This window comes from Myxine glutinosa, chromosome 7, assembly GCF_964187855.1.
Source record: "Myxine glutinosa chromosome 7, kmMyxGlut1.1, whole genome shotgun sequence".
In the NCBI taxonomy this organism is placed as follows: domain Eukaryota; kingdom Metazoa; phylum Chordata; class Myxini; order Myxiniformes; family Myxinidae; genus Myxine; species Myxine glutinosa.
The window spans coordinates 100,974,743-100,989,649 of record NC_136267.1 but is presented as its reverse complement, the minus strand read 5'-3'; the positions used below and the strand labels follow the sequence as shown (position 1 = coordinate 100,989,649).

The following is a 14,907-nucleotide window of genomic DNA, read 5'->3' as shown; positions in this document are numbered from 1 at the left end:
ATACGTGTGCCTGCCGCGTGAAACCAGATACGTGTGCCTGCCGCCGCCTTGCTCGCTGCCAAACCAGAGTGTGGACGTTCGAACGGGACCTCGACTTCGCGCCACTGGCCCCGGACCTTCCTGCCCGCCATCTCCTTGGACCGTGTCCCTCTGCCAGCATTCCTACCATTGCCATTTCCTCCCATTCGTGTACGTGAGTTTGTTCTGTTCGTGTTGTCCTGGGAATAAGTAAGCCTGTGTAGATAAGCTAGGAATTGCTCTGTGTCCTTCTGCTCCTTCCATTCCCTATAAATTACTTTTATCTCTTCTTTTCTTTGGTTGTGTAAATAGTAGTTAAAAAATATCTGTTCCTCCATTCTTTGATTTCTTCTTTCTCATCCGATCGCTTTAGAGATTTCCCAATTGAGTTCCTGTGGTGTGATTTCGGCCAACGCTTTATGAATCGGGTTTAGTCCCTTGATAAACGGCTCGAACCGCGGGCTGCTAAAACCGCTCGGCAAAATACCATCTTGTCCGTGGTTTCGAGCGGAGTTACCCACCTGCCTTGTGGAGGGATTGGCGGGGGTGTACGGGAATCCATTGACCAATCGCTTCGGCCAATCCCACCCCACAGGGGAGCGGGGTAGCTTCAGGATCGGAGACGGCCAGTGCATATAGAAGGGGGATTGACCCCCCCTCTTGCTAAGGGGAGCGCCGTCCCCATTTCCGTAACAATTGGTGTCGAGGAGTTGGGATTTGGACCCGAACCAAAATTTTAAGAACATCCAAAAAATTTGGTCTAAATTACGAGCGGCCGAAATTGTTATTAACATCCAAATTATAGTCGCGCCATGGATAATCAAGGCGAATGGGTGCCGGTAGGGGAGTTAGAAGAGGGGGTAGAGTCGACCCAGGACCCCAGGGAGGCAGTGGGAATCATGGAGGAGGAGCGCAATACGCATTGGGTAGCGGAGGCTTCAGGCGCACAAGATGGCGGCCTCGCGCACGAGATTTCAGGTGTACGAGGTGGCGGCGCCTCACACGTGGTCGCGGCAGCCGAGCCCGAGATGCCGGAGTACATGCGAGTATTTATGATGCAGATAATGGCCAACTTAGACACCCAGAAGGACGAGACGAGGGCTCAGGGTGAGCAATTGTGCAATCAAATTAGGGGATTAGAAAATCAAATCGGGGGGTTGAAATCTGACATGGGAAATCGAATCGGGGGGCTCGGAGCCAAATTTGAGGGTTTAGACAACAAATTTGAGGGATTAAACAGCAAATTGGGAGGAGTAGGGAACAAGTTAGGAAGCAAATTGGAGGGATTCGGAAGCAGATTAGGGGACAAACTGGGGGGCATAATTGGCCAAGCCAAAGAAATTAATGAGGGGTTTGGAAGGGGGCAAGCCGCATATGAGATAAGGGAAGCCGAGAGGGAGGTTAACCGCAGGTTGAGCGAGGGGGTTGCGGGGGTGCACAACGAGGTAAAGCGGGTTGAGAAGCGCTGGTTGAGCGAGGCGGAGCAAAGCGCGGTTAAAATGACGGGTATAAGAGATCGCGACCCGGGGTTTGGGGAAGCCGGCGACCGCTGAGGTAGAAGAGGGAATTTTAATAAAGCCAGCGGTCGTCGAGTTGAATAAAGAAAAAGTAGCGGGAATTGAAATTGAAAAGACGACGGAGGTAGCCCAGGAATTTAAGGGAGAAATGGATTGTGCACAAAGTCTAAATTCACATCCTGATGCCGTACTTGCTAATCCTTATAAAGATTTGCAGGTGCGCGTGGAGAGGAGGATCCCAAAGGTGAGTCGTGCTGTATATGTTGCTAAGAGGTTTTGCAGGAGAGTGTTTGGCGCGGAAAGAATTTTCACGCGCTTGGGATCCCAGCGTACCGCGGGCGTTTGTGGGAGGTCCGTATGGCGCTGTGTGAGAGAAAATGGCACGCGTGTGAGGAAAAAGTGTGTGTCGAAGAGTGAGCGTGTTAAAAAGTGTGGGAGTGATACCAAGTGCGAGAGCGAATGCACGTCGGAGGGTCTGTGTGAAACCGAGGGTACGGAGTGTGACACGGAGAGTAAGGTGGTGGTGGAACGTGTGCGAGAGTGTACACCTGAGTTAGTGGTGGCGCGTGTGTGGGAGGGCGCACCGAAGCGCATGATCGGGTGTGCAAAAGAGTGCACACCCATGGTTGTCACAGAGGATGTGACCAAGGAGTGGGCGCGAGGAGGTGTGTTAAGGAAGTGTGCGAACGACGAAGGTGCGCGAGAGGTGTGGTGTGTAACAGGGAGTGCGGTGGTGGAATGGACGGAGTGTGTGGGATGCATGGGAGGCGCCGGGTTTTGTGAGTGTGAAAAGGGTTGCGTATGCGTGTGAGCCTGCAAGTGAAGCATCGACGTGGACCGGGGCAGCGTTTAGGGTGATGGATAGCCGACGCGAGCACTCGGTGCGCGGTGCGCTTTGTTGGATGCGAGGCTCGGCGCGGATCGGTGCTGCGTCGCTCCTCTTCGGAGCGTCGCGCACGATCCGGCCTGGCCCCGCCCCGCACTGTCGAGTCCGGGCCTTGCCGGGCAAGGCGAGCGGTCCGGTTCAAGGGCAGGTAGGAGGGACCGGAGCAGTGCCACCTTGTGGTTGCGGCGTTCCGGCCGGGCGAGATTGAGCCATCGGGCCGGAGACCGCAAGGTTCCGCGCCGAGATGGTGCGTGGAATCTCGGGCCGAGCATGCCGCCTCCCCTGAACCGAATGCCGGACGGACTCAACCTGCAGGTGACCAAACCACCCGAATTCATTGCTCGGCTTTGCGAAGCCGAGTTTTAATGATGTAACGACGCACTGAGGCTCACGTTTAATGGACTGTCATGATGATAGTAAGGGAAACATATGAAAATCTGTTAACTAAATTGTTACCAAAAAATTTCTTCACCAATATGTTTGTAAAGGTGTGTAATAACATGTGTTAAAATGTTGAAGGTCAACTCCCGTGGGAAACCCAGAAAAAAAGCTGTTGAATTCGGGTACCGAAAAATTATTTTCGAGAATTTTTTTTTTTTTAATCGGCCCTTAAGTAACTTATGAGGGGTCAAATAAGGGTTTTTCATGATTCTGAGTTGATTGTTAACATTTATATTTCACCACAGACACTCCTTTGTGGAAAAATAATTTCTAAATATATCTCATTTTCTACTTTGCAGGACATGGAGTCTAGCAATATGGATGAAGACGTTACTCCACCTGTGCTCAATTGCTTCATCTGTGCACGCTCGGATACACCAGCTGAAAGGCTCATACAGGCAACTCCAAAGGGATACTCAACTTTATTGAAACAAGCAGAAACTGTCGAAAATGTTACTGTTGTGGAACGTATGAAGGAGGCTCAAAAGGAAGGAAAACTGAGGTACCACCAGAAGTGTAAAAATGATCTGTACAACAACTTTGTTGCAACCACCAAGAAGTCAGCTCAAGCATCAAAGGCAGAGAAAGAGTCATCAAAGTTGAAGAGAAGACGCACTACTTGTGAGTTCAGTTCATCAACTGGCTGCAGTTCTAGAAGATCACAGTCAGTTGACCTCCTGTATAAGGATGTATGCATTCTTTGCAACCAACCAGCCCAGCTCCACAAAAATAATCCAGCACAAGCTAGAAAGAAATACAGAGTGCCAGATAATTTGACTGCAGATACACTGAAGGCAAGCTTGCTGAAGACAGCACGGAGTCGCGGGGATGACTGGGGTACTGAAGTCACTGGACGCCTGGAAGGGATCAACGACTTGGTAGCAGAAGAAACACTGTACCATTTGCGATGCAAACTTATGTTTGCGAGAGGTGACAGTTTGTCCAAGACTGATGAGGAAGGAAAAAGGAAGAGAGGACAGAGGAGTATTGATGAGGAGCGAGAGGCAGTTTTTATTGAATTCTGCGAATGGTTAGACTCAGAATTAGAGCATGGGGTAATGAACATGGACCAAGTCCATGAAAAGCTGCAGGAGTTTGATCAGTCACCAGAGAAGAGCCTTTCTTATTCAAAGCATTAGCTAAAGATAAAACTTCTAGAGAAATACGAAGACACCTTGTATTTCACAACACAGGAAAGAAGGGCAGATGTACTCTGTCTCAAAGATGGCACCGACAATATTCTGCGAGGGCATCATGCTAATCTTGACCATGGAGATGAGAAGACTCAGATCATAAAGACGGCACTCAAGTTCATATCCAATGATATTGCCTTGATTGATTTAGGTCCAAAGTCATACCCCACCACACACAGTATGACTGACATCGATAGTCAGCTGACACTTGTTCCTGCAAGCCTTCAGTGATGTTCTTGAGACCGATTGTCAAGACAGACGAAAGAGTTGCCGTTTGGGGGCAGAATTTTATTAAGGCCTGTCGACCTCGGTCTGGAGTATTGCCACACCAAATGGGGCTTGCCATACAACTTGATCATAGATTTGGGTCAAAATGGATGCTCAACAAGTTCCACCGGCTGGGATACACTGAGTCTTACACGGAGACACAAAACTACAAATACTGCTTCCTTAATAGTAGGAGTGGAGATGATGTTCCAGATACTTCTGGCACTCTTGACACCATTGTGGAGGAAACTGATGAACAGATCAATGATGAGGTTGCGGTTGATGCTGCGCTTGAGGATCAGTCAGTGATGACAGCCAAAGTGCCAGCCAGTGAAAGTGAATTGTCAAGTAATGATCAGGTGGTCTTTATGGAGGTTGGGGAAACAAACAATGCAGTCACTCAGTTTGTTTGGGACAATATAGATTTAAACATTGTCTCTATTCACGGAAACACTCCCTTTCACTCAATGGGTTGGATCGAAGTCACCTCTCCGGCACCACCTTTGCCAGATCCACAGACAACAGCAGCTTTCCCCCGGGTGAAGTTGAAGGCACTCGACAAAGCTAAGATCCTGAGAGGAACTGAAGTAAAGATTAATTCCATTTACGAACAGGAAACAGATAGGAACGAACGCGATCATGTTTCTCCCCCTCGCTGAGCTTTCCTCCTCCCTGGCTCATGATCAGCCACTCCTCACTCCAGGTGACACACTCTGGGCAGCGGGGTGGGTGATCAAAGCCAACGATCCTGAGTTCCCACACTCCAACTGGAATGGCTGGATGAAGAGAATCCATGCTAATGATGCAAAGAGCACACAGATCGAGTTCCTCCCAGTTATTGAAGGAGACCCTAATGACCTCAACACCATCTTCACCACTCTGAAAGAGTGCATACGGCGCGCTGGGGTCGCTATAGTGACCTTTGATCTTCCGATTTGGCTGAAGGCTGTGATAAAAAATTTTAACAGCTTTTTATAATAAAATATTATAAAAATAAAAGTGAAATAAAATAAATAAAAATTCTCGAAAATAATTTTTCGGTACCCGAATTCAACAGCTTTTTTTCTGGGTTTCCCACGGGAGTTGAACTTCAACATTTTAACACATGTTATTACACACCTTTACAAACATATTGGTGAAGAAATTTTTTGGTAACAATTTAGTTAACAGATTTGTGAAATATCTCATAAAATGCCCTTACTATGATAGTGTTTTGATCCAAAATTGGGATAGTGAATATAATAGGATTGGCAGTAATGATTGGCAAATTTGATGGGTAAAAATGATTGTCAGATGATTGGCAAATTTGATAGGCAGAAAAATTGGATTGGCAAAATTAATAATGGGAGATGCCCGATGTGGAAGGATGGCAAATCCACCATCCCTCACATCCCCCGGGCACATGAGCACTAGTTATGGGGTTTGGCAGTGTAAGCTCGCCGAGGGAGGGTTAGGATAATTGTATAGGGATCTAGAGAAATGACAATAGGTAACTGTAGGGTTAAGTAGCAACATGATACCTGTAGTCGGGGATGTAGAATAGATTAGTTGGATTATAACGACGAGGGAGCGCGATAATATAAGGGGCGACTGGGAAGCGCAAGTTTCAGAAGGGAGTAGTCAGCTTAGATGATGCAGTGTGTTTGTGGTTTATTGAATGAGGAATTGGTATGGAAGTTTTTGCGGGTGAGCATGTTGAGCAAATGAGGAATTGAGGGGCAATGCTCGGGAGAGATGTGTGTATGAGCGTAGGAGAATATGGGTGCCTGAGGCAATGGTTTGGAGAGTTGGAAGTGTATGGTGAAAAGTGCGATTGTGGGTTGTTTTGAGCGTGAAAATGATGCAGCAGTGTATGAGTGAATAATTGTGATTGTGCGTTGTATTGTATTGAATGAAGAAGCCTGGGAGGAATGAGGGTGCAGGAAGCACTAGGTGTGTGGGCACAGGTGTGCAAATCCAGGTGAGAATGGTTGTGAGGAATAAATGGTCTGGGATAAATGGATTATGGAATGGATGGTCGTGGAGTGAGTATGGTGGAAACTGTGGAGTGGAGTGGGTGGTGCGAAGGTGTGAATGGGGGAAGAGTGGACCCCCATCACAAATACCCGGGGAGGGCAGTGTAAGTGTTAGGTAGAGGGTACAGGTAAAATTGTGGTTGGATATTGGGCTATTGGCATCTGTGGGGCGTGTGGAAGAATGGTGCTTGGATGGGTGCATTAGTGATGTGTAAATGGCTGGGCGTGTGGCCTGTTAGTGTGTGTAGTTGAATGGGCACTCCGCCACTGTGAGGATGTCAGCCAGGTCAGGCCGCAGGTGGGCTCTGGGAGCCAGTAGAGTTGTTCAGTGGGGCCCGAGGATCCGGAGGACGGACCCGGGTAGCCCAGTGCCAGAGAGGGCACCGAGAGGGGAGAGCGCCATAGGGCCTTCCCCAGGTAGATAGGTTTGGGTAAGGAGCAGGTAAGCTCGGAGGCAACTGCAGTGGCGGAGGTGTGGAGGTGAGTAGACCTGCTGCGAGAGCCACACGACTCAGTCCTGAAATTGTGCAAAGGCACAGGGAGTTGAACTGGGGGAGTGAGACCCCACATTGAAGAGCACCACAGTTTGGTCAATGGGAGTTTGGTTCTTAAAACCGCATAGAGTGTAAGATGGCCAATGGATTGGCAGGGAAAGACCCCGGGTAGTGTAAAGTGTGTTAATGTCATTTAGGAAGTAGTAAGGATTGAAATCTCCTTGCACCATCTGCATCCACCCACCTGAGGCGACGACAGAACTCCACACCATGCCATGTTGTTATATTTTTGTGCAAATGTTTTGGATTGTGAGACGCATCATGACGTGGGTGTGACATTGTGCTTGATGTTCCATCTCTTCCTCCTTATGAGGAATTGATGAGGAATTTGGATGATGGCAAATTTGGTTAGAGGGATTGTGATGAATTTGGTATTAGGGGAGATATGGGGAAGACGTGACAGTAGTGACGAATTTGTAAATTGTTTTGTAAATATAGGTTAAGGGCAAGGGTAGCATAGGTGACAGGGGGGGGGGGGTGACGTACGTTAGGGACGAGCTTTCTCACTTCGCTCTCCGTGCGTACCTCGTTCTGCATTACCTGTATTGATGTGTACCCTTGCACCCTTGCCCTCGCTATCTCTGCGGCTTTGTCTTCCTTCCTCGACCCATGGATCGTGCGCTCTGGGCACTGAGGGGAGCGTGCGGGAGTCCGCCACTGTGTGCCCGAATTCCCGCAACCAGCTGCCTGCATCCACGCACCACTTATGGACCACAGTCTGTGGCCAAGCACCACTTATGGACTTCTGCTGGGACCGGCCACGATGGCCCAAGATCTTGCTTGCGGACCTCGGTGAGGTGGCACCAAGCCATACAGGTGAACCACCCATGGTCGGCCCCTGTGGGCCATAAATAAAAAAGATGGATGCGTTGTGTGCCTTTTTATCTTTGCAAATAGGCAGCAAGCAAGAACAACAAGAGTTGACAACATCAAGAACGACATCGGCCAGCAGAGGGAGCAGAAGACCAAGACCACCAGTTGTGTTCTTTTTATAGTATTGTGCAATGTCGCACTGGATGGTGCGTGACTGTGAATTTTGGTGCTCTTTATTGGTGCTGGTGCGTCGATGCAGTGCATGCTGTCTCCTCCCTCCCACAGGATTCTTTTTGTCTCCTGAAAAAGAAAAATAACAGGTCCTGGGTTGCAGTGTAAATACAATTAACGTCACTTGTAAATAATGCTCCCCACCGTAAATGTATAGTTTGAAAATTAATTCCGCAATTCGGTTATTCTGTGGGTGTGAATCTGTTAGGTAGGGTGCAACGCAACAGGGGGACATATTTATTTGTTTTAAAATTGTCGCACTCAGGGTCAGATTAATAGTAGAGGGTGCTACACCTGAGTGTCACACTAAGTTAAAGTTTTGTCGGCCCGAGACATGCGTGAGGAATGAGGGTGCTGTGTTACGGTTTTTAGAACCTTCACTTTATCAAATTTAGTATTAAAATCCCTAATAAACCCCCGTGTACATTTCCCCCTTAATTGGCTGTTAATTGAAATGAGTGCACCGTAGCTCGTCCATGTACAAGCATGTAGGCCACCATAGAACCTCTCTATAGTTATTTCTTTATTATATGTCTCAGGTAAGGCTGTGTCTCCACTATTTGACCTTGCGCTGCACCAACTGAAATACGATAGATCGCCTTTCGATGGCCTCATAACCTGCATTGCCAACTGCATTGCCAACTGTATTACCAACTGCATTCAGACTCCATTACGCACGCGGTCAGCTTGGAGAAGAAGGGCGTGGCCCGCCCATCGTCATCAAGGGTGGAGCCCCGAACGACCAACCAAAGATCGTGGTATGGCTCAAGAGGGCGGGGTTATAAAACCCGTTGCATCAGCCCCCACCGCCAGATGATTGAGGGAGCCAGATGCGTGTCCAAGCTGAAATCAACCCTGCCGCGTGAAACCAGATATGTGTGCCTGCCGCGTGAAACCATAGACGTGTGCCTGCCGCGTGAAACCAGATACGTGTGCCTGCTGCCGCCTTGCTTGCTGCCAAACTGGAGTGTGGACGTTCGAGCGGGACGTCAACGTCGTGCCACTGGCCCCGGAACTTCCTGCCCGCCATCTCCTTGGACCGTGTCCCTCTGCCAGCATTCCTACCATTGCCATTTCCTCCCATTCGTGTACGTGAGTTTGTTCTGTTCGTGTTGTCCTGGGAATAAGTAAGCCTGTGTAGATAAGCTAGGAATTGCTCTGTGTCCTTCTGCTCCTTCCATTCCCTATAAATTACTTTTATCTCTTCTTTTCTTTGGTTGTGTAAATAGTAGTTAATAAATATCTGTTCCTCCATTCTTTGATTTCTTCTTTCTCATCCGATCGCTTTAGAGATTTCCCAATTGAGTTCCTGTGGTGCGATTTCGGCCAACGCTTTATGAATCGGGTTTAGTCCCTTGATAAACGGCTCGAACCGCGGGCTGCTAAAACTGCTCGGCAAAACACCATCTTGTCCGTGGTTTCGAGCGGAGTTACCCACCTGCCTTGTGGAGGGATTGGCGGGGGTGTACGGGAATCCCTTGACCAATCGCTTCGGCCAATCCCACCCCACAGGGGAGCAGGGTAGCTTCAGGATCGGAGACGGCCAGTGCAAATAGAAGGGGGATTAACCCTTCAAGTCCTCACTTGTTAGTGAGGACCCCCCCCCCTTGCTAAGGGGAGCGGCGTCCCCGTTTCCGTAACAATATATATATATATATATATATATATATATTATATATATGTATATATATATATACAACAACAACAACAGGCATTTTAAGGCCATTTTCCCTGCAAGAGCGGGGGTTAGCCTTGCGGTCCCCATGACAATGTTCTCCATTTTGCCCTATTTTCTGCATCTCCCGTTGTTAACCCCCTTGCCCGCATTACTTCTTCGACCATCTTTAGCCAAGTCTTTCTCGGTCTTCCCCGTCCTCTACTTCCTTCTACATTCATTTCCATCACTCTTTTCAACCAGTCACTTTCATCCTTCCTCAACACATGACCAAACCATCTCAACCTGTTTCTCTTCACAGCATCCATCACAGGCTCCATTCCCATCATCTTTCGCAATTCATCATTTGTCTTCCTCTCTCTCAACGATACTCCACACATCCACTGAACCATTCGCATTTCCACCCTTTCCAGCCTTCGTTGCTGCTCGACGTTCAATACCCACATCTCGCTCCCATAAATCATAACACTTCTCACACATGCAGCATACACCTTTCCCTTCAGCTTCAACGACACTCCCCTCCTCATCAGCATGCCACTCAGTTCCCGAAACTTCTTCCATGCACATCTCACTCGAGCAACCGTTGCCGAGTCTGATCCACCTTCTGCATTCAGCATGTCTCCGAGGTAACAAAATGTTTTCACACCTTCCAGCTTCACGCCATCTCCAAGATCCAACTCAACATTTCCTCCATCTGCAGCTCCCTCTGTGCACACCTTACACTTGAATGTAGCTGCCACACTGGTTAATGACCCTCTCAAACCACTACATTTTTGATGAACCCACTCAGCGCACATTGTACATTGAATGGAATTCACTCCGACATCCTTCCTGGACACAGCACACGGCCACTTCCCAGTTCTTTCCACCTCACCACATGCTTTACCACTTGCCATCACCTTCGTTTTTCCGATATTCACCTTCAGACCTTTTGTCTCCATACATTCCTACCACTTGTTCATCTTTTCCTTCAGTCCATCCATACTTTCTGCAATCAACACCAGATCATCTGCATACAACAACTCCCACGGTAAACCCTCCTTTACGTTCTGAGTCAGCTCCTCCATCACATCTGAGCCAGCACACATATATATATATACAGAAATATATATATTTTTTATATCTATAATAGACTGACTATATCCCTTATTATAGTATTTTTGGCATGTCTTGGATCATTGTGAACATCTGATTCGTGTAACTTTTTTAATGCCCTTCATAGCACAGACTAAAAGTGAAGGATGCCTTGGAATAGAAATATGGTCAACGTGAGGACAGGAGAGCAAATGTAGGGAAAGGATTGAGGATATCAAGTAGAAACACAAATAAGTAATACCCTATGATAGAACTACACCATGATTAACAGAAACTATCTGTTAGCTCCTCCATGAGGCTAGACCCTTGTATAAAAAAATTGCAACATTTACACAACTTTCATCAGCGTTGTTTTTTTTTTTTTCCATACAAAGTCGAGGCTCATGGAAGAGCAAGGTGATAGAGTGTGAAAGGGAACACACTGAGACAATGGTTCAGTGATTCTACAAGTGGATACAAAAAGGGGATGAACAAAGAGGAGGAGAGAAGTCCAGGAAAGAAACCCAGTAACTTGCAAATGGAGGGGAGAGGTGAGGAAGGTTACTGAGGATATAAAAAACGGGTTGCACAATAATTACCACCAAGCTATTCTTCCATTAACAAAATCACTTATTTAGAGTATAAAGTGAATTAGCAAAAAGTATTAGTCGAAAGATTTATTTCAGGGAATCAGAAAGAGATTAACAGAACATGAATATAGGAATATACTAGAACAGCACTCGGTAGAGCGCATACCTCCGCCCCACTGAACAGTTTATGTTTTGTATCCCACCGATAAGCCAGAGCTGGATCCAGACCTCAACCAAAATTGAATCAATTTGCCCTTGTCAAACATCCAACCTGTCCACCAAGTTTCGTCCGAATCCGTCCATAACATTTTGAGATATCCTGGTCACAGACAGACAGATAAACGGGGGTGAAAACATAACCTCTGTCTGCTTTGGGTGGCAGAGATAAGTTACTGGGTTTCTCATCAGGTGTTACCATCTGAGCCTGCAACGTTGTGTTACCACCAGGTGTTACCATCTGAGCCTGTAATCCAAAGTTCAAATCCAACATGCAGTATTAACTTGTTCATGTCCACGAATGTCTTAGCAATTCAAGTAAAAGCACAATGATGTCTCTTAATAGCCTTGTCCTGCATTAAATTAAATTCAATTCGATTTCAATTTCAATTTAGTGTCAATTTCAAAAACAAAATGTAAATTCACATGTCAAAAACAGATGAAATGTGACTTTATGTACAAATTTCGAATCTTTAAAATAAAAATTATATCAATGATTATACATTTAAAAATATATAAAAACATTTGGATGTTTTGTTCAAACTGCATTTTTCGGAGGATTTCAAGGAAATCCAACTTTTGATTTACTCAAATATTGAAGATTCCTTTTTGTTTCTGCAGTAGACTATTCCATCATGATGATGTGTCATAGTATGAGTAGTAGCAGCACTTCTTATTGATTTGAATTGAAGATAATGAAGGCCAAGTTATCTCATGGTTCAATTAAATTATAATTGATTATTCTCACAAAAAACAATCACACCAACTTCAGTAGTTCGTGATGATGGAAAATCCACCGATGGAATCAATGGCACTGAATATTGATCAGGATTAGTTATTTGGCGCAGGTAGCAGGGTCGTCACCTTTTGCCTATTGCAAATAAAAGGTTAAAACTTCGACATAAAAACATACAATGATGTCGAAAACTAGGGATACCTGAATGCAGACAAAATAATCAGCTTTGTTTCTCCATATGAGTTCTGATACTAGCTTGGAGACTAAATCCTGAATATTGTTGCTTTTTGCTGAATTTTAATGCACGTCCTCTGGCATAAGAGTCCAGTTTCCTATCCATTAGATAAAATACTATATATTGTGTGTTTTGATCATTAAAACGTTGTAAGTTAACAACAAGGAAATTCGACGCAGGAGGAGGCCATTCAGCCCATCATGCTAGCACAACATCAACACGAGATGAAATAAATCCGTCAAAACGACCTAATTTCATTGGGGGAATGGGGAGAGGAGTGGAGGTGAGAAAAGTATGGTAGACTATGCAGGGATATGACTAACAAAGGTGGGAATGGGGAGAGGAGTGGAGGTGAGAAAAGTGTGATAGACTATGCAGGGATATGACTAACAAGGGTGGGAATGGGGAGAGGAGTGGAGGTGAGAAAAGTGTGATAGACTATGCAGGGATATGACTAACAAAGATGGGAATGGGGAGAGGAGTGGAGGTGAGAAAAGTGTGATAGACTATGCAGGGATATGACTAACAAAGATGGGAATGGGGAGAGGAGTGGAGGTGAGAAAAGTGTGGTAGACTATGCAGGGATATGACTAACAAGGGTGGGAATGGGGAGAGAGGTGGAGGTGAGAAAAGTGTGGTAGACTTTGCAGGGATATGACTAACAAAGGTGGGAATGGGGAGAGGAGTGGAGGTGAGAAAAGTGTGGTAGACTATGCAGGGATATGACTCACAAGGGTGGGAATGGGGAGAGGAGTGGAGGTGAGAAAAGTGTGGTAGACTGCGCAGGGATATGACTAACAAAGGTGGGAATGGGGAGAGGAGTGGAGGTGAGAAAAGTGTGGTCGACTGTGCAGGGATATGACTAACAAGGGTGGGAATGGGGAGAGGAGTGGAGGTGAGAAAAGTGTGGTAGACTGCGCAGGGATATGACTAACAAGGGTGGCAACAATGAGGGAGGGAGTGTTTTTTGAGGGTGAACAATTTACCTCCCTGACAACACACTATCCCTTGACGAGACTCTCTCTCACGGACATCACACTCAACAGAGATGTAAATAATCACCCATCCATACTCAAGATACCTACGAGTCTTTCCAATGTCCCTATCGCCTCTATCTCCAATGCTTCTAGCTCTAGGTACCTATCCAATTCCAATTTAAACTTATCCACTGTTTCTGCTGCCACTACCTTTCCAGGGAGACCGTTCCATGCATTAACTACTCTCTGTGTGAAATATCCCTACCTTAATACTGTCTTATCTCTCCTCTTCATTAGTCTCCGGCTATGGTCCTCTATCACTGTCTGTTCTGCCAAAGAGATCTTCTTTCTACACCTTTCACTATCATAAACATCTCTATCAGTCCCCTCGTAACCGCCTCCTTTCTAATGTATAAAGTCCTGTGTCCTGAGTCCGCTCCTCATCACTGAGCTAGTCCCGGAATCAATCTAGTAGCCCTCCGCTGAACCCTCTCTATGGTAGCTACAGTATATGTCCTTCCTGAAATGTGGTGACCCAAACTGCACACAGTATTCTAGATGAGACCTCACGAAATTCCATTTGCTAGGTGATGAGGGTTTGCATGCAAGTTAATGATTGGTACATACCGAGGATGGAAAACTTTGGTAAGGATTTGGTCATTCCATGCCAGGAGTAAACTGGTGGTGGCAGCCCTTCCGCTGAGTTGCATGTGAGTGTTACGTTTGCGCCAGGTAACGAAAGACCATGCAAGGTACAGGCTGGAGGTGTTGGTGGGACTAGTGGCCATGGATAAAGAAAGACGAGACAAAAAGGTGGTTGTTGATTACAATACGATTCATTGTAAATATTGTATAATACACCTTTGATTCCACCACTTAGATATTTGCAGTCAAATGAACAGTACTAAATATGGAATGATAACAACCTACTATTACTATCACTGTTGGAACCCATCTGTGGATCGGTCCCATCGGCCGATGGGTCTGCGCCATCTGCGGATGTGTTGTTCACCTTGAAGGAATGTGTTGACAGAATGGTGCTCTTCAATCAGGTACACAGTCATTGGAATTACATGTGGTAGGAATTTAACAGAGATGATTTTAAAATGTTTTATTATCTATTTCTACCCATCTATTTATACATTTTGTCAATACATTTTGTAATTAACAGATACATGGCAGTTTTAGTAAAGCTTTACATAACATACTCAACATTCATACAAAACATTAGGTGTTCTTCTGATAATGGCGGAGGGGAATGGTGGCAGGGTAGAGAGTGGCAGGTGCTGATGAAGGTGATGGCGAGGGTCACGAGGTCACAAACCACATGTCACGGACTGCTTTATAAACATTTATGACATCAATTGCTTATTTTTAGGTTCAAATAAACATACTCATCCGCCATTGATGCATACACATTCCTTCAAGGTGAACAACACATCCGCAGATGGCGCAGACCCATCGGCCGA

The 14,907-nt window shown here is 46.2% G+C and overlaps 1 protein-coding gene across 1 annotated transcript in view; it reads right to left on the bottom strand.

The window, feature by feature from the left end:
- LOC137431624 (uncharacterized) overlaps positions 1 to 14,907 on the bottom strand; it is a 203,617-nt gene that overhangs the window by 49,224 nt on the left and 139,486 nt on the right. Inside the window, exon 4 of the mRNA XM_068123152.2 lies at positions 14,066 to 14,215. Within this exon, the coding sequence (XP_067979253.2) occupies positions 14,066 to 14,215 (150 nt within the window). The remainder of the gene's footprint in view (positions 1 to 14,065; positions 14,216 to 14,907) is intronic.